The 20,419-nt window shown below is 41.0% G+C and overlaps 2 protein-coding genes across 12 annotated transcripts in view; one reads left to right on the forward strand and one right to left on the reverse strand.

Moving 5' to 3' along the window:
- The window catches only part of LOC104369991 (torsin-1B), a 117,701-nt gene that overhangs the window by 87,236 nt on the left and 10,046 nt on the right, over positions 1-20,419 (forward strand). The gene's annotated exons all lie outside the window — the stretch shown is intronic.
- FNBP1 (formin binding protein 1) overlaps positions 1-20,419 on the reverse strand; it is a 97,277-nt gene that overhangs the window by 36,593 nt on the left and 40,265 nt on the right. For all 11 annotated transcript variants that reach the window (XM_086624991.1, XM_086624990.1, XM_086624987.1 and 8 more), the window contains exons 5-6: positions 8,067-8,129; positions 7,126-7,230 (exon numbers count right to left, since the gene is read on the reverse strand). In XM_086624991.1, the coding sequence (XP_086481117.1) occupies positions 7,126-7,230; positions 8,067-8,129 (168 nt within the window). The remainder of the gene's footprint in view (positions 1-7,125; positions 7,231-8,066; positions 8,130-20,419) is intronic.

Here is a 20,419-nt window from a genome sequence, read left to right on the forward strand (position 1 = left end):
TAAACATCCAAAAACAGCTTGGAGAAATGTAGTTCCATGAGGATATCTAACAAAAGTCTAGTTTCTTACAAAAGAATGAGGTGTTCACAGTGGGTGGAAGGCTATACAGGCTTCAGGGAGGAGGTTAGAAGAAAAGATGTATTCTGAGCAGTGGCCAACAATGTTTAAATGATTTCTGATCTGTTTGGTTGTACTACATAAGCAATTAAATTCTGTGGTGTATAAATGTAAGCATTGAATATAAATAATGGAAATTATTTCAGGACTGTATAATAGATTGCTTTGATCATACTTTGAATACTGGGCACAGTTCTAGTCATCTCTCTCCAAGAAAGAATTTACAAACACAGTCAATGCGGAATGGATACTCGGGGTTGAAGAAAGTCATCGGTAAGAATTTGCTAGCCTTAAAGCCTAGCTTTATGAGTACAGTGCATTCACTTAAACTGAACAGCTTACAAACAATAAAGCTAAACTTTGAGGTCTCTGCTTTATTTTCCCTTAGTTCTTATACAGGTGAAAGGACCTGATATTTTGACAGCGTAAGGATGACTATAAACAAGCTTTGCAAGAGTATAGAGTACATCAATTGCTTTGCATTAGCTAATAACACTGGTGATGTTACACTTCTGATTCAAACTGCAGTTGGTCCTTAATTCAGAAGTTGCTCTCAAGCCTCCCCTTCATAATCTGCCTCCCAATAGGGTTGTATTGTTACAAAACTCAGTCAAATTGCTATGTAGAGCATTACTGCTGAGGAGCACTGCTAAGAGGAAATGTGAGTTCAGATGGATTTCCTTATCTTACACTAAAACCAACTGGTATTTCTGTTCCTTGATCTCAACACCAAACAGTGTATGAATGGGATATATACAGATATTTATTAAGTTTTCCAGCCACTCCTGCTGCAGTCATTAAGCTTCATTGACTAGAAATCAAAACTCCTAAATTAGTCATGATTCCAAAAGGGAAACAGCTGCTATATCCAGAGTGTCACAGACAGCAGGTTGTAAACAAGGCTTACTCTTCCAGAAACACAAATGACTGTCCTGAGGGACTCCCTATATTCACACACTACGTCATCCATTAGGAAGGAAGCGGTTCAGGAAGGAGACTGGGGTCTGCATAACCCAGAGAAATAACGTTAGTGTGAATCTAATGGCCTTAAATTATGTTACCAAGAAAAGGCTGCACTTGAATTGATGGGGAATTTGACTCGTATCACAAGCAAAGACACAGAAGGGTTCAGCCAGCTCAGTTCAGCAGTAGCTGCCTAATCGAAGCATGTAAAACTCACCACTGCACAGAGAACATGGGAAAAACCTTCGGCAATATCCAACTCTGAAACAAGAAAGGCGCAGGCCCGGCCCTCTTGCGCTACGTTCAGGACTGAAGCATGCACACCTTGGCTGCATATTGCACTGACACATTGCTGCTGCTGCTGCACCTTTATAAATTCACAGCTGAGTGTAGCAGAAGTAAAGCCTCCAGAACTACTACTGCAAATAAGTATTTGCATATTAACACCACAAACGCTGCAGAGCTTGTCCACCTTCTAACATTAACTTTGCATGGCACTACATTTTCCCAAACGCTGAGAAGTTCATCATGCCAGTAGATGCCTCGAGGGGGACAGGAAAAGGAGGGGATACAACGAGCCCCACTGTCACAGGGCAGATGACTCCGCACCTCCTGAAAAATGAGGCCCATTAAGTAGTTATGGTCTGCAGAAGGCAGGCACCCATGATCTTGGGTTATGCTGCAGAGTTTACTGCTAGCAGTCTTAATTGCCTCAACCTCAGTGACGCACGTTGCAGCAGCAGAGCACCGAGCTGGAGATGTTCCTCTACGGTTTCTCTGTGGGGCTTCAGTGATGCATGCTGCATCCAGCTCCATGCTGAGTTGATCGCTATTCCAACAAACGCGGTGTGCAGGATAGTGCTGAAACACAGATCAGAGATTTCTCCAGAGCCCAAGTAAAAACAGCTTCGTGCACCCTTCATTTTAAGGATGTGTAAATTCTTAATGTTGAGAGATTTGCGTCCCGCAGCACAGCAGCCTCGGGGCTGGAAAAGCAGTTTACCACTTGACAGCATAACCGCGTTTACACGGGCAGGAAGATCATCCAAGAATCTTTCTAAGTAGCAGTATTTCTACATCTACGTTCAGTAAGACTTTGTCAGTGATTCAGCTCATGACTACCCACAGCAATGTAAGTGGACGAGTCTTCCCTGGGTAAGGAGGGAGGATAGGGGCTCTCTACATTGTATTGAAATCCATGGTGAGCACCCAGGGAAAAGAAAAGAGAAGAGAATGAAACTAAGTGTGAGACATCAGAATCTCTCTGCAGTTACATTTACAGACTAGAAAATTTATGTCAGGGTGATATTGTATTACATGGTTTTATGCCTTTATGCAAATCTTAAGCTGTTCTGGGACTCCAAAAAACATCTTGGATATGGCAGACATAACCTGATCTGAAAGTTGCAGAGCACTGGGGAAAGCTCCCAGAGATTTCAGTAAACAAGATTACTTTTACTTCCCTTTTTGTTTTGTTTTTGAAGGGGAGAAACTAAGGCCAGTACATCCAAAACTCATCTCAGAGTCAGCACAGGAATAGAACAATCAACTTTTTCATTTATTTTGGTTTTAGATATGATGTAGGATTAGGCAGAAAAGAGAGGAAGGAATGGAATAATAATTCTGTAATAACAACTTTGGATATAAGTTGGGTAATTTTGGAGTAATTTTGATTTCAAACCAACAGCTGACTTGCAACAAGCTCAAACAGCTCTAAGCACATTAAAAAAAAGCAAATTCAACAGGAAACTCCCACTGGCCCAGAAATTACATCTGAATATCACAGGATACAAATAAAAATCTTAATACAGACTTGTCCTTTCTGGGTGCAGGTTGAAGACTTATTAAAGCTAAGACAGTCAAAAAACCACAGCAAAACAAAATACCCACCCATGTTTCTAGCAGTGTCAGAAGCTTCTTGACTTAATGAGTTATGGCCAAATTTGCACTTTATGTCTTTCTAAATTCACTACTACTAAACTACTTTCTAAATCCACAACACATTTATATTAATCTCAAAACCACTCAAGGTGGAACCCTCCTAGCATAACAGCAACAAAAATCAGAGGGAGGTGATTAGCCCCGACTTCCCAACAGCAGTTCTGGGAAATCACGCACAGCTCATTTTTTTAGTGCTCAAAGCCAAAGTTGTTTTCTGGCAAAATTATTACCTAGATCTCCAACATACAACTGTGCTACTCTTCAGCAAAGGGACAGATCCTGCCTGACACCGAGTACATCAAATCGCTGCCCTCCCCTTCAACTGCTGGGTAAATCAAGAGGCAAAGCATTCACCCCTTTCCATGACTGGCCTCAGTCACTTTCCCTTTAAAAACTGATTCTGAAAAGTCTACTTTGAAAATAAACCTTTAGAAAAGCCAGCTGATTTTTATTTTAGTGCAAGAAGTCTGCAAAGGCACCACTGGGTACCACATTATCCCATAAAGATGTCAGCTTTTTAGTGACTGCAGCTCTAAAGAGAAGGAACAAACAATACAGCGTTTCCTTACAAGTACACTGGCTCCGCACTGGTGACACAGACCATTTCCCCAAATGGTCAAAAAAATTGAAGCAGCTCCACTGTGGTTTTTGAAAGAGAACTGCTCTAATGCACACATCCCACTGCAATCCAAACAAAGCTAAAGCTTACAGTGATAACTGCACGGCTTCCCGCTATTAGCATCAGCGTGTTGCATCACTTGCTTAGTTCATAAGGATATTTTCACAGTACCACTTTCGGCAGCACAGTCAGCTTCCCTCTCCGACCTTCCTAAACTCAACTGACAAAACCTTTGTACCAAACTGCACTTCGTGATGTCGCTTAAAACATTCTCTCTGCAGATGTTGGCTGCTGGTAATGTAGACGCTCAGTGCAAACAGAGGAAGGGAGCTCAGGGGCCCTAATCCACTCTCCTTTGGTTCCTGCATAAGAACCGTGACCATTGCAGAGACTGAACACAGCCTTTGGCTCCATGTTCCCACCACCAAAAAAGGAGACAGGAGAAAACAAAGCTAAACACCCTGCTCTCTCCAAGATCAATTGCCAGGCTGGCCAGCTGCAGAGATTATTGAACCCATGCTGGCCACAGAAGTGGCACAGAAGGCATGTGCCCTCTGCATATCGAACCTGAGTTGGTTCTGCAGGAGCAGCCTGGACCTCAGTGCAAGATACCGACGCTGCACATCCAGCCCTGCCTCTAAGCACACACCTGAGGCCCTTCATGAAACAGTCCTGGAGAAATAGGGAGGAAAGTAACTCTTAATTTGCTTCAGTACCACTATTCTGGTTACTTAATCCTAGCAACTGTAATACCAAGAGTTATCCCTTAGGCACGGCCATGCTAAGTGCTGGTGGGTGGCAGCTCTGTCACAGAACTTCATGCCACAGTTGTCAAAGGCTACGACCGACAGATTGAGAGATGCGAGCGTTTCAGAGCTTCGTACAGCTTGGCATTAGGTGCATTAGGGAATTGCAGCCACATATTCTTTTGATTGCATGTGTCACTGTGATCACTGCAGAATTTTAATTCCATTACTCTATAATGCATGATGCAAAAAATAGCTCTAGTGTCTGCTCATATTTGCAGGGACAAGCTAAAGTAGCCAAAGTGTCAATCTCAAGCTGAAGAAACGAGGGCAACTGATGCCATTGCTTGAGGAGCACCTTGTTCCGCCAAAGTGAATAGCACTGGCTCTGAACACAGCCAAATTGTCTGCTTTCCTGGCTAGACAGATTTCTGGGAGCTTTTGGGAGTAGGAGTACAGCAGCCAAGCCATAAGGGGCAAGAGAAGTCAGAAGCGCTGTAATAGAAGGAGGAGGTAAAAGCCATCATATTGCTTCCATTTGAAGCTGAGCAGTTTCAGCTTCTCCCTGGAGCGAGTCGGCGAGAGCTGCTCCCAACAGCAGCGCTTGGTTAAACAATATCCTATTTTGCGCTTGGGAGTTATGCAAGAGCAGTCCCAGTCACACGGGCAGAGGGAAGCAAAGAAAGGGCATTATTCACAGCCTGACATGGATGAACCCAGTTTAACACATGCACTTGGAAAACACTGTGTTCTCTGTTCAGTAATATTATTTCACATTCCACTCGTTTTGATAACCTTTTCCTTCTCCATCTACCCCGCCGACTGACTGGAAAGTCGATTAATGCCTTCTCCTGAGATTAGCCGACACATGTAACTTCAACAACAGATTATTTTCCTTTTATTTCAAGATACTCATTTTGCAATAAATAATTTACAAATAGATACAATAAAAAGCTGGAGAAATTTAGAAGGGAAGCCCCTCTGCTTCACTTCACAAGGAAAGAGCACCAGGGTAGGGATTGCTTCCCAGAATTTACCCTACAGTATCAGGTTGCTATACTGCCAATACGCAGCCTTTCCCTCTGACCAGAAAAGGTCAGCCTTAGAAAGGGATGGAGAAGGAAGGAGTTTCAGCCCTCTATTTCAATTAGTAAGTCATGCCTCTGTATCCCTTTGACACGGCCTCAGCTTTGAAAAAATCTAGGGCAAGTCCTAATTTTATATAGGAAAAAAATTTATTCTGAAACGGCTTTGTGCAGATAAAGCAGAGATGATCGTCCTCTGTCAGAAAAACCCACGTGTGGTGTTACATCTTTAACAATCCTGTACATGCATTCATCTGTGAAGTGCCCTGACAAATCCAGAAGGCAACAAAGGATCAAATCTGCATGGTGAATTTACAACTAATAATAGCCAAGCAAATTACAAGACCATAGAGGTATTTTTCCCTTTGATAAGTAATAGCACTTTGGGGACGTTTTCTGAGCTTTTTCATTTACTGTCCTCGTTTCTAATAGCATCCTTGGTGCTATCTGCTACTCAACCTTCACGACGTTCAGCGTACTAGAAACATCTTAAGATCTAACACATGTAAAGAAAAGTTTGTATTTGACAGCTTCCCAGGGTTGAATTAACTGAGAATAGAATGAAGCAGACCTCTTGAGGAGCAAAAGCTACATTTTACAAGGGCTGTCTTGGACTAGAAAAGATTCCGTTACCTATAATTCAGTTTCTTTTCCTGTCCCTGCAACAAAGTGTTTGGTATTTTAAGCTTCAGCTTTTTTCTTCCCCTTGCCTTTTTTGTTGCCTTTTTTTTCCCTTAAGACACAAACCTTTTTTAAGTGTTCTATTTTCTACCTATATGAATCAAACTCAGGGATGACAAAACTGCCCTTACACATTGTAATATGGTGTTTCTGATTACTGCATCTCCTGAGCAAATGTGTAACACCAAAAAGAGAAGCAATTTAAACACACTTTCTCCCTCTCCATTGCTTTCTGAAGTTACAAGTGCAACGCTGGACTTGGATGTGCAGAAGGATGCTTCAAGTTTTAAGTGTCCAATTTTGAATCAAACTAAACAGAGAAAACATTTCAAGATGACATGCTGAAACAGAAACGTGTGTTTAAAATCAAGCATCAGTTCAAAAGTGTCACTGAATGGGGGGTCAATGGATAAAAGCCACAAATGACTCTGCAACCAGACAGCACCAAGAAATAAAAATAAAAGTGACATGCCATTTGTGACAAGCATGAATTCCAGGAGTCTGCACAATATGAAAAGCTTTCCTGCTGTCAACCTAGGAGCATGAACAATCCTGGTAATACTTCATTGCAAACAGTGACATCGGGACATCTTCGAAGTGTCGCTCAAAAGGCAGAAGTTTAGTTCTACCTGGATCACAGAGTCACCAGTAGTGTGTGGTAACTGCAAACACCCCTCAGGGAACCCCCACAAGCTTGACTGTCACAGAATCCGGGGGATTAGTTAAAACTGATTTTGAATAAGCTCATTTTGAGCCATGTCAGCTATGTCAAACTCAAGTATCACTTTACTTGAATCTGTTTAGAATTTTTATGCAAATGTAGGTCTCTGCAGAGATCTCCCTATTTTCAGTTAACCTACAGACTGACTTAAGCGAGGCATTGAGCCTCAGAGGGTTTATCCTCCCAGCAGGACTGAGGAACTGAACCTATCACATTCATGTTTACAATCAGTCTCTCCACCCTCTGGCTTACCTTTTCAACATCTGCTTTTGTAACGTTGATGTCAGCATCCATTTTCTCAAAATACTGCTGTGCTCGATCAGCTTCCTTGCAATCACGTTCAAACCGCCTTTTACTCTGAAAAAGAAAAACAGAAGCCTTCATTATGGAAAGAAACATGGTATCAAAGTCTTCCTAAAATCAATACCTGCCCCTCAATTAATCTGCTGTAACAACTGTCAGATTTTAGGACTTGCTTGTTTACATTGGAATACATTTCCATATTAAAGAACTTCAAAAAATAAAGTTATCAGAAACACATTTTTTGTTCTATTCTACAGGCTGCTTGATTCTACCAATATCACTAATATTTCAATATTTTTTCCTGTTAGCATCTCTTTTCCTTCTGTAGATCAAATCACTCCCTTTCAGCACTTAACTCTCATTTTTATAATGCAGAACAAGGGAGTTACTAAGATTTATATACTTGCAAGTAGGACTTTTGGTTACTGACATCCCCTTTTCTTTATTCTCTCCTCTACTTACAGTCTCACTTTTCATTCATCACATGAATAACAATTCTAATGTATTTACTTTTGAGAAACAGCACCTTTCTCAAGAGATGGTCCCATTCAATTTATTCACATCGTGTGAAGCTAATAGCTTCAGTGGAATATCTGAATAAGACCCTTAGGGACTCTGCATTTCCAGCAATGCTTAGCACACTTCAAGTCATGTCAAACAAAATGCTACTCATGATAGACATAGATCCCACAGAAAGCCAAACACGCTAATAAAACAGGCTTTTTCGTGTCTACCAGTGTATTTAAGACAGTGAAGTTTAAAAAAACCCCAACATTTCTACAGCTTTTATCCATACATCCTTCTTTTTCCAAATATACTGTTTGAAACCACCTCTATGAAAACAGTATTAAAATTACTTAAATGTCACATCTGAGGAAGTTTCCACTTACTGCTTCGAGTTGTTTCCAGCAAGTTTCAATATGTTGTTGTGCCTTTCTGCCATCATGGAAGTGCTGTGCAGAAAAAGAAAAGAGAAAAAGAAAGCATTTTGAACAACAAAAGAGCAAATAGTCAATTACACTCAAGGAGTTCCAGAAAAAGACCCAGAAATTATTCTGACAGCTGTGTTCTGCAACGCTGGTAAACTGAGCAGGTGTATGGTGACTATGTAATGTCTCAGCAGGCTGCAGATGTATATTTCCATCAATTACAGTGGTTAGTTAGACTCAGGCTAATTAATCCCTTTTGCAATTCTACCTTGTATTGTTCACTGTATCTCATAATTATTGGTTTCCCATACCAGGAAATCTGAAGCGCTTCTATCTGAAGAGTGTTTCTTTGGTTACTGACTGAACACGAGCTCTAAATTGAAATTTATCTCTACGTGGAATTTACCAAGATGCCCTTGATTGGCACATTCTAACAAGTGATGTTTGTCCTGATTTTCATTCAGACCCAACATAAAACCCTCTTCCTCCTAGTTACTGGCTGTGTGTGCGAGGCCAGCTGCTTGTTTCTCTTGAGCAGCATTCAATCCTTTGGGTCCCTCCAGAAACCCTCCCCTCCCACACACTGGGTGCGTGCATGTGTGCACACACTACGGTGTTACACAAGTTTTAAATATGAGATGTCAGCTACATACTGCATGACAAGGAACTTCTCCTGACATGCCTCTTGAAGCAAGGCTCTTAGTTGCTGTTGGTTTAAATAACCCTTCTCAGCCCTTACACAATGCTCTTCATCAGAGAGTCTAAAATGCTCCAGATATTAACCATCATCCATATGTCTCCCTCTTCCTCAGCATAAGCAACTTGTTCAAGATCACTGCACAAGTCAATGACCCAGCTCTAAACAGGAATGTTAATCAGCCCCCAACTCACCACGACAACAGGTTACTCTCCTTACAAGCCATGTGTAAAATAATACAGCAAACAAATAGGAAGAGAATTGCCTTTCTGCTGCATTATATTATGAACTGACAATGAGGATGTTTTACTCAAATACAGGTATGGTTTCACACTAAACTGGAAAAGGTCTGATACTGCCAGATAATCTCACTGCAGCTCACTAGAATTCCCGGATTCTCAGGCCCCTGTACAATCAGACATTACATGTATCTTAAGCAATATGATGTCAACAGTCTGTTAGGGTAGAAAAGCTCCAACTTCAGAACAGTAGCATGCCACAGACTGCCAAAATTAGAAAAATGTGCCTGCGAGCACTTTATAATTGGCAGCTACTTGGGTTCCTGCATCTTCCACTAAGGCAACTGGTATTTTCCTATGTCAGAGGCAAGTTTCTGGAGCAAACGTGCCAGGGACATTTCCTAGCTGCCTTTCTGGCTCCACTAGACACGCCAGTAAAAAGCCCCAAAACTGCAATTCTCTGTCACACCATGTCCAATAGACTTGTATTGCCTTAAAAATCATGACAACCTTCAACCTGTCTGTGAGAACAGACCACCACCACGACACCGTCCCGAGTACTCCGGATACTACTACCTGCAGTCCCAAACACCGGCTGTTAAGGAAGGATGCGCATGTGAAGTTGAACATAAGAGGCATGCTATAGCTTTAACTTTCTGGATAGTGTTTATCTCCACACAAATACTCTCAAAGCAGAGAGGAGAGGCACAACATCAGTGATGCTTTTAATCCCGGGCATGTGCCATGCTCAGCTCTGGCCCTACTCTTGCCCAGCGAGGAGGGAGAGCGTGCAACAGCCAGGCCAGGGAAGGGAGAACAGCTGACATGGACCCTGATGGACTTTTGCCATGAACCCTGATGGTACCTGTGCAGTTCAGACCCCTGTCTACCACGCTAGGCTTCTCCAAAAACTCACTCACCGCATTATGATATTAAAAAACCCAGAGATAACTGTAAAACTGCTGGAGTGGTGGGGAAAGGCTCCAAGTTGATTTCAGTTCCTTTTGTAGATCCCTATTTCCTTTCAGCCATGCGTGTGACAGATACTGCATCTTCCTTGCCAGGGGGCTTTGAAACACTCATTTCAGGCTTGCTTTTGTAATTAGAGTTTAGGAAAACAGTCCCGAGGAGCAACAAAAACAGTCCCGAGGAACAACTGTAATTTAACACTGCATTTTTCAACATTTTGCTAACAAGCATGGAATATGTGAAAGTCTTAACAGCGAAGCTGCAAGCAAAATTACTTGGCTGTCTTCATGCTGCACTTCAGCCCTCACCAGCCTTTCTTTGTGTGCTTCCCTCTTCTCTGTCTCCAGCTTTGCTGGAGGGACTTGATTTGGGAACAGCTGGGCTGCATGAAACCTAATACTGTCAATGACCCATAAACCTTCGGAAAACAAGATGCCAGGTTAATTTAACAGAACACAATCATATATGGGGGCTGAAGGATAAACTTGGAATCAAAAGCATATCAGATGACAGAACTACCCTGAGCTCATATTTTAAGCCACTTTGTAGTTAATCAGTAACGTAATTTTCATTTTGCACAAACCATCCCTGCTATTTCCAAATTTGCCTTCTCTGTAAAATGAACTCTACAAGCTGCTGGAAGTACTGAAGAGAGAAGCAGTAGCCCTGAGCAATATGGCTGCATCTTGTTCAGATTTTCCTACATTTTGCCTTTTTTTTTTTTATAAACTCTTTCACAGAAATGGAGCATTGATGTAAAATTGGCAGTACTGAGGACTATTAAATAGTGAAACCAAGGAATCGATGTTGGGTGACAGTCTGATAAATAAAGGTGCATCACATTTTGGACGTTTCAGTGCAATACTGCCTTTTTTAGTTCAACCATTTTCTAAATATATTTATAACCCTCAATTCTTGCTGTGTTTATATATCCTTGTTATGAGAGATAAAGCTACATGTGATAACAGATGTAACATGCACTGAGAGCACTTCAGATTTTGTGAATCTTTTGCCCTCAAAGGGCAATTTCTGCCTTTCAAAAATTGATTTTTATATAAAGCAACTAAGTATGACCTTCCAACTATGTACATTTCTTCACTGCTCCCATTCTATGGGTAAGAAAATTGAGACAGTATGGTTAAGTGATCTGCTCAAAGTCATACAGGAAGCCTCCAGTTTCCTCAAACCCTGTACTATCTTCAACTTCTGCAAACTCATTTCCTCTACTTTACAATCTTCTTGAACAGCAAATGCCTTTTAGTGCTTTTTTCAAAAAAAAAAATTTAGCAAAAATAACTTTTAAGATCAACTTTCCCTTGATAAGGTTTCAAGATACAACTTCTAATTTAAAGCAAAAAATTTTTTATTCAAATTAAATTCTACACCTGATGATTCAGCAAATGGGAACATGACAAATGATTTAGCAAATCATATGGAAAACTACCATCCTTAGTCACACACAGCACGCAGCGAGGAATTTAGAGCAGTTGATAAAATATAGAGTATTACTTTTTTTTTACCCCAAACTGAATGCCTCAACTAGAGCACCCTAATCAGGCTTTCTACCTAAAACCCTCAGATTATGAGCAAGATACAGAATTAATGAATCACACTTCAAGTGTGCCAGTGAGACATTCACAGCAGCACTGCTGGTTGTTCACATGCCACGATTTCCTCCAGACTTCTCTGCCAGATCCACGGCATTCGAAGCACATATTAAAAATATGGTAAAGTGAAAGTTTTGGGTTTATTACTTGTGTTCATTACTCGACCTGCATAAACCACCTTTTAATCTGTACTTTGGAGTCTGAGTCTTAGGCTAGCAATCACCACGCCAACTTCAGGTTCTTCCTGAAAAATATTTTATCCAAGAATTTGACCTACACTAAATAGCTTAAAACATAGCAGCACTACCCAAACTGAAACCACAATGGCTACATGACCACAACTATCCTTTTTTCCTGTGTGTTAAATCACAATACAGTTAGGATGTCGCAGGGAGCTCTGAACAATGTATAACTGGCCATATTTTGACTGGGCATCTCCATCCATTCCATGCTCACAGAATAAGACCCAATAATCAAGGTTTTAGGTGATCTCACGAGAGTTGTTAAGACTTGAGAGATTTTCAGCACAGCACTAAATTGCTTATATGAAGACTGGGGATTAGATCAACTTTTTAAAAAGCATTCATTATATTCTAAAAACTCCCCACTCAAGGAATACTCAGCTACAGTAAAGGAAGAAGAGTTTTAGGAAGAGCAGGAAATCCATATACAGACACAATGTTTGCGATGAGTTTTTTCCTTTTTAAATCAAGTCATACCAATCCATGTACTCCCCTCATTACCATGCTGACTGTGTTTGTAACAGCTGGGGAGAAACCCTGGCTGCTGTGCAATCAAAGACAAAACTCTCATTGACTTTTGTCAGGCTCGGATTTCACCCATGTTGATCAAAACACTGGGAGCAGCGAGCGAGCTACCTACAATACGGCGCCTGTTACTGCCAACACTACGACAATAAGGAGCAGTGGGATATTTTTGCAAAACTTCCTTGGTATGCAAGAGGGTTTACACAGCCACACAGCTCAGAGCAGACAAATAAAGCTTGTAAGAGATGCCTCTTAGCTTCTTTCTGACCTTTTGAGAGGAGCAGAAAAGTAAGACGTGGTTAAAAGCATCTTAGGAAGGACAATACAGTCCAACGATTTGGCTGAGGAATTCCTGGGCAGTTTTAAATTAAAGACTTGCCTGAAACATGTAGACCACCGTCACAGGGCTGCTTATGCTCTGTCAAAAACTGACCATGTGAAACACTCTAAGAAAGGCTGTAACAAGACAGCCTTTTACTTCCTTCCTTAAGGAAGTAAACAGCAATTCATTCCATAGTTATACTTAAGATTTACACATCTACAGTCTATCTATATCAGAAACAGTCAGAAAAATAATCTTAGTTACTTTATATGCATAGCATATGGATCACATGACCACATCCTATTTCAGAATTTTCAAAAAAAAGAGATACATGACACAGCTGCTTCGTTCTCTTTTCTGTTTTCAAACTAGATAATATAACACACTGAAAAACCAGTTATCTTTGACTTCTACAACTGGCACTCTCAGCTCATATTGATAGTCAATATAATCACAGTCCTACCAATGTAGTACTTCCGCCTCCAATTCCAACTCTATCTCCATTTTTGTTACAAGCGATTCCTAAAATAATGGTCAGCGATTAAAGCATACCAGAGACGGAAATTAGAGAACATTATTTTTTCCTCGATTTTCTCAGCTCAGTTTACAAAAAGCCTTATCAAATATTTTTCTTTTCCGGGCTGCAAAGACAGGAAACAGCCTTCTCGGAAGAAATCTTTGTTTCCAAGAATAGCAACATGCTCTTGATGTCTTATGGCTCTCATTTGTAACAAGAGTAGCATTAAGACAGTCCTGTGAACGTTGACATGAAACACATGACTATTTTCACACACATTCATCAGTGCTTCTTCTTAATATTGTGACATAACCCTATTCTCCTCTGCAACCTTCCATGTGAATTATTCTTAACGGGTACCTACCAACTAGGTCAAACCTGAAACAGGTTATAAGAATACCTGTTCAAGGTTGATGTTAATTCTGGAGGAGACCATTCAAGTTGAATTAAGTGGTGCATTCCAAAGGAATTCCAGTTACAGACCACTAAGAGCAAAGTTTCTCAGACTTCAGACCAAGACCAGATCAGCTGCACAAGACAACCAGAACTAGCTGCTCATGCCTACTGGGAGATGTGACAACAGGGTGATGGTGATTAGCGTAAACCCAAAAGACACTGTGGTGGTAATATTTATGGTAACTTGCCATTTCATGCTGTGTATGATTTAAGTCATTACACTGGGAATCCTATCTCAGAACTGAGTCACTTCTCGAGCAGAGACAACCATGCATTGTGCTCTTCTCTCAGCAGAGCAGCACTGCACTCCTGCAGCTCAGCAGGACAACTCCATGGAAGCAAAGCTACAGGGATCCTTGAAAGCACTCTGCCACACTGGCCAACTCTTCAAGCGCTTCTGCTGAACCATCTGGCTTCTCGGCAGCAGGCCAGAAGGCCCTGCGTTCAGTGAGCACAAACACAGGTATGACTGTTTGGAGATCATGTAACCCTCTCTCACATCCATCCTTGGAGGCTAATCACATCCTTAAAAGCCCAGCTGTGTCAAAGTGCTCTGAGACCAAACTTAAAGGTTTTTCAAATAAAGATCCAACACTGCTACTAATAACTACGGAATGAAGAAAAGATGTTTGTGGGTTTAATCCTTCAACAAGAATAAAGGAGCACACTACTCTAGCTTCCACCTCTCCTAGTTCTCAGTTTTGTTAAAGTTCTCTTCCACTGATCCACAACTAAGAGATGCCATTTCAAAAGAAAGTCTCTTCCCTCCATAAAAATGGTCTATGACAGTCCTGTACAACCCTTGTAGTGATAAGAAAACTAGAAGATGGACAACCTAATGCCTCAATAGGAAGAGAAATACTTATTAGCAACCTTCTAGCTGTATCCACATAGCCTTCACGTATGCATATACCCACACACGACTATAAAAACCTGCATCAGCTATATAAAATATTGAATGTTCACTGAACTGCCAGCTAAACATGCCCACATGTATCACACCTCAGGCCCTGGATAAACAGCATTCACACACGGTTAAGGCACGCTGTACAAGTATGGCTTTATTGTTGCTCGTTCATTTTGGGCCGATCTCTGTGGCTGTCTGGATGGAGCACAAAGGGAAAAATACACACGTGGCTGGTGCTCAACCTCTCGCCCTCAGGCATTTCATAGTCACGCACTGAGCAGGAAATGTTCCTGTCGATAGAAGACATCTCTCATCTTGTCTAACAGGTTGTCGCTCCGCAGTGAGATATTCAGGCTGACTCACAGAAAATGTAATTACATTTGTTTGTAACTGTATTTTGCTTCCCAGTCAGACTCCTTCATGTAGTAAACAGAAGCCAATTTATTTATTTGAACTATTATTTCCTAGTTCAATGTATCCATTCCGAACTGGGAAGAGCAGGATATTAAGTCCAGTAGTCTCAACTTCAACCCTGCTAAATCCAAAGTTCACATTATACCTTTCAGATGGATGGGATATCGTTATTAGTTTCCCACACAAAAATGTTTCCGGAAGCTTTCGTAATAAGCACTTGCTTTTTCTATCTCAGAACAGTCCTTCACAGCATGATTAGATGATACATACAAATATTTAACACAGTTTCATTAAATTTGTGACATAGTTTGTACAAAACCAATCAACACTCAGTAAGAATATACAGAATTTATGACGATCTTTCCTAAACAGTTTTCTGCATACTTCCATTTCTTATAGCTATTACTTAACACTCTACTGGTATCATTTAACTTAATGAAATACAGCTGAAATATCTTGTAAGAAAGAGAGGATGAATATGTAGCATTGGATCATTGTGCAGTGTGTTTATTGAGCACAAAATCTCCCATAAATGCCCAGAGTTTTCCTTCTGTTCATAAATAGCTCCTGCAAAGCTTCTACCTGGCAGCATAACTATTTATTAATGTTTATTTTTTACAACCTTATACTTCAATGAAAACTAAATACTTCTAACTCCATTCATGGGGCAGTAAGCTGGACATGGCTTAGTCACAAGAGCTGGGGAAAGCTGAGTTTGAATCTCATCAACCTGAAGTTTGAAGTTTGGCAAATCACTTCCTTTCACTGTCTGTCTTTCCCTCTTCCAACTACCCGCTTTGCCATTAGTTTGTCATTACTGGAAGGCAGCAACGTCTCTTTGTACCTCTGCAACATAAAGCTCAGCTGTGCCCCAAACACACAGAGACCTTGAGGCACATGCAAAATGCAAAACAGAAAAACCCATTGTGCACTTGACAGGGTCGTATTCTGCCATCCTGTCCCACGTTTGCACGGTGCATTACGCCGTGAGAAATCCCGCTGAAAGCCACAGGACTATTGCAGAACAGGACGCTATTCAGAATGAACACGGCAGAATTCCTCCAATTATTTACTTTTCATCAACACCCGAGAGTCTACAAGAAACAAAGTTCTCTGACACGTACACCCCCCGTATGAATACACAGAGGGAGGGCGCACACGCTCCACCATGAAGAACCAGACCATTTTTGCCGTCACAGTACCTGTAAGGACACATTCATTCCCCATTCCCCTTCTCTGCTGACACAAAATAGAACGTATTGACATCAGGTAATTTCTCTCCCAACCACAGAATCCCAGTGCTTCACCAGTTCAGTCTGCAGCAAAGCTCTTGGCTTGCACTTCACTTTCATGCTTGATTGTATGGAGCCAGCCTACCCCCAAGGGGAGGTGGAGGTAGAGGTGAAAGCAGCAGCAGTAACAAGAGGGATAGTTCATGACTCCCAAATACATTTTTAGCAAAACTGACATGACCAACGGCTACGCAGAGCAGCTGCTGCCAGAGGACACCATGAGTCAGACCTCGTTTGCAACCACAGATCTAAATCAAAGTTGTCCCAGAAATTAATTTCTGAGTTTCTATCCAGACAAACTACAGTATTGAGGGTTTTCCTCAACCATAGTTGAGAGAATACCTAAACCAAGCTATTTCCTGTGAAGCTTTTCAAAAAAAAGAAACTCTCAATGCCTGGGCCGCACTGGCTACATGTTTGCTTAAAAAGAGGGTAGCAAAACAACTCCTCTTGTCTACATTAATTGGGTTTTTTAATAGAACAAAGCACGCTGAGTAACTTGGCAGGTGCAGCAATGTAGAGAAGTAAAATGTCTCACCTAAGCAATCAAAATACTGGTGATAATTCTCTCACATGGAGAATAACTGGTCTGCTTAGGAGCTGTTATCACAACCAGCAACAGTCACAATGAGTGGGAGTAGAACTCTTGAGAACATCTCCAACCTGGAAATGTATTACCTGTTAGTGCTCGTGAAGTAAAGTCTTGACATCACTGGGATCATCTCATTTTCTTCTGTCACAGACAAGCAAGATTAAGACCCAGTTTGATGATATTGCAGGGCCTCCAGCTCAAACTTGACACCTTTTCACAGCTACCTCAAAGTAGGGTTTTGGTGAAACCGGGGTGGCACGAAGAACGACCACAGAACTTCTTTGCCTGACCCATTCTGAGAGGCGATCCCCAACTCATTTGTGTGGCTCAGTGATGACGTCTCTGCACAGCGAAGGGGAATTCAGTCGCATGCATCTGGCTTCAATAACCTCAAAAGGAAGGTGGATGGGGCATGACCTTCACACATAGCTTAGAACTTAAGTTTCAGCCTTGGAGCAGCTAGCAAGATCCTGGCTGAAGATGAGAATTACTCACACGAGAGCATGGACACACTAAGATCATGAGAATACAAGAAGAAGTTGAAGTGAGGAAGTGTGCTATAAAAGAGTTTCACTTCACTAGACAGCTGGGAAGAACTGAAACAGCATGAGGAGTTCTCCCTTTCGCACACACACAGTATGTGACAAGCAGGCAGGTGTACACCTAAGTCCAGCGACTGTGAGGGCAAAACAATTCATCTGGTATGGTGATAACATCAATGAGGGCTATCCTGTGGAAGAATAATGCATAACACAATAAAGTTTAATGCATTGATAGACCTTGGATGCTAAAGATATTCAAATTTCACAAAAAGAGTCTTTGCTTGATTTTTCTTATCGCTTCCTCACGATCAAAAACCACCATGCAACAAAGCACGTGATCTGTAAAAACAAAGGTAACACAGAGCTCTCCTGAGCTCCACACCAGGACAGAAAAGGTATCTGTCTTTTGACTAACAGTGCCAAACCACTGTGAATTTGAAAATCATCCCATTTGCCCAACCTCCAGACTGTTCTGCCTGTTTCTGAGTAACTTCTTCTTCCCTTATTTTCACCATAAGCAACTATCTTATATGGAAATCACGACATAGTACATCTTCCACAGTAGTGAAACCAATCCAACATACATAAAAGTTGCATTCCAAATGAATTGTATTCAGCATAAAACCAGTGCAAGGCTTTATATACTCTGAGGTTCTGCACTGCCTACAGGCTATGGGCTTGTACGTGTCAAGGAAAAATAAAGAAGTGTGATTTATTATTGTGCAACCTCAATCATCTGCTGGTGTAATTCCACTTTAATCAATAGAGCTAAATGAGCATGAAAACAGCGTAATGCAGGCATGCACCAGACTCCACGTGTGTAAAGATCATCACGCTCATCCCCCATGCATCTATTAATTGCACAATTCGTATTCCATATCAAAGGGGTTTCCTTTGGAAACAGAAGCTCGTTTGATACATTTGTCTGACCACTTTCTGCTGTACTCAAGTTCAGCTTTCACACATGTATCCTTATGACACCTCTATCGTTTCCATCTTTCAGGTGGGAAATTACAACAAAAAGAGCAAGGGTGCTTATCTATCTCAGTCATAATGAAATCACTGAAAATTTGTACCATTTTACAGATGTCTGGGCACCTGAATGACTTAATCCAAACGATACAAGACTCTGCGGACAAGAATGTGGGTCTCCCAATTCCTGCGTGTGGCCCTGGCCCCAGAAACAATCATCTTTTCTTACAGCAACTTGGTGGACTTGGTAGTAAGAGGTTAATGGTCGGACTCGACGGCTGGAGTTGGCTAGTTAACAGTCAGACTGAAAGGTCTATTCCAACCTAAATGATTCCATGATTCGATGAACTTGTAGCATAACAGCTGATGACGTATCAAGCAGTGAGCATGAGAACTCTGCCAGCAAAATTTCTGGAAATACCAAGTCATTCATCAATTCGTATCATAAAATGTTCTGCCAAAACATCAGCCCTCTGTGATATTTACACAACAACCACCTTTGTCTCCTGCAGATCCCAGCATGATTGAAGGATTTGTGTTTTAGGGTATGAAGTGAGAGGCTATGTATGAAAAATGCCTGAAGGCAGAAGCAGTTTCCTTTTCAACACCATTTGCTCATAAAATGAGAAATCTACAGGAATCAGACAAGGAATCATAAATCATACAGTTTATATTTGTGTTACAAGAACAAAACAACCAACCATGACTGACAACTGAATTATGAGCAACAGCAGGTAAATTGGGTTTTTTTGCTGTTCCCATGCTATTATCACTCAACCAATATTAAAATAATTTTCCTGTCATTCACCCATTACCTAGGCCATACTTACCTACAAAACTCAACAAATTAAACAAAAAAGCAATACAGTTACTGCTCATGTTCTTTACAAGATAGTGAGTCCTCTTTCATCGTACTTGTCTAACAGATATTCCAATCATCTCATACACCCATATAATTGAAAACATTAGGTAAAAGTATTACAAGTGACAGAAAAATGCCATACCAGAATGGCTTATTTTTCTTAGATTATTGTACAGAGTCCATGATGAATAAAAGGTCATAGAAGTGACTGAAAAAACATTCTCATCACAACCTGTATGCAAAACATCCTTCCATGATGCTGCCAAAATATTATGTCCTTGAAAGACTGCATACCATTCTGCAAGTTAAAAGTATGCTTATATAGTCAGTTCCTCTGTTGACAGACTTACCATAATAATACTCTACTCAAGAAAAAATGTGAATTTCCAGGACTCTGGTCCTGCACAGCACTTCAACACATGCTTAACGTTTAGTGGGACTATTTATAAATGTGTCAAGTTTTGCTGGACTGAGCAAGAGTACTTTTGCACTTTCCACAATGGACTAACAGTTTTGAAAAGAAATATAGTGCCCTGACGCTCCCTTGCCTTCTTGCACTTTGCTTATTCATTTTATACCTCTGTTATGAGTATTTGTAACAATAATGCTCAGAATCACATTTTTATGCTCACTCATCTCAGGGACAAAAAGGTTCAAGGCAATGAAGAAAACTCACATCTCAAACGTCTGCTTTTCAGAGTTGGTGACAAATTAATTAGCTTTGAACATTTACTGTAGCAGACACATAGGTTTCTAAACTACTAGTTAAAATAGAGTATTACCATAACGTTCCTAATTCTACCAGTCTTGAAGGATAACAGGTTGAAAAACAGATTCCTCCCATCACAAAACAAGACAGACCCCCCCCATTCCTCATTAGAATCCTTTTTTAGAAAGTTCTCTTGACCAGATATGGCGGAGAAACAGGAAAACGTGAACCAAGATCCTAAGAACTCTTTCAATCAGTCTCAATAATACATTTCTCTGTTTATTTCAGGCTTTACACAGTGCCGCTGGACTCTTCCATAAACAAGCTTTTGGCTCACAGAGCCTTAAGCACAGATGGGCCTCTGACCTTATTTCGCAGGGATTCTCCTGAAGGCATTGCTGTCTGATTTTATAACATTCGGTTCAAATGGTTCAGTGACTTGGCCAGGGC

Source organism: Tauraco erythrolophus, chromosome 22 (genome assembly GCF_009769465.1).
Source record: "Tauraco erythrolophus isolate bTauEry1 chromosome 22, bTauEry1.pri, whole genome shotgun sequence".
In the NCBI taxonomy this organism is placed as follows: domain Eukaryota; kingdom Metazoa; phylum Chordata; class Aves; order Musophagiformes; family Musophagidae; genus Tauraco; species Tauraco erythrolophus.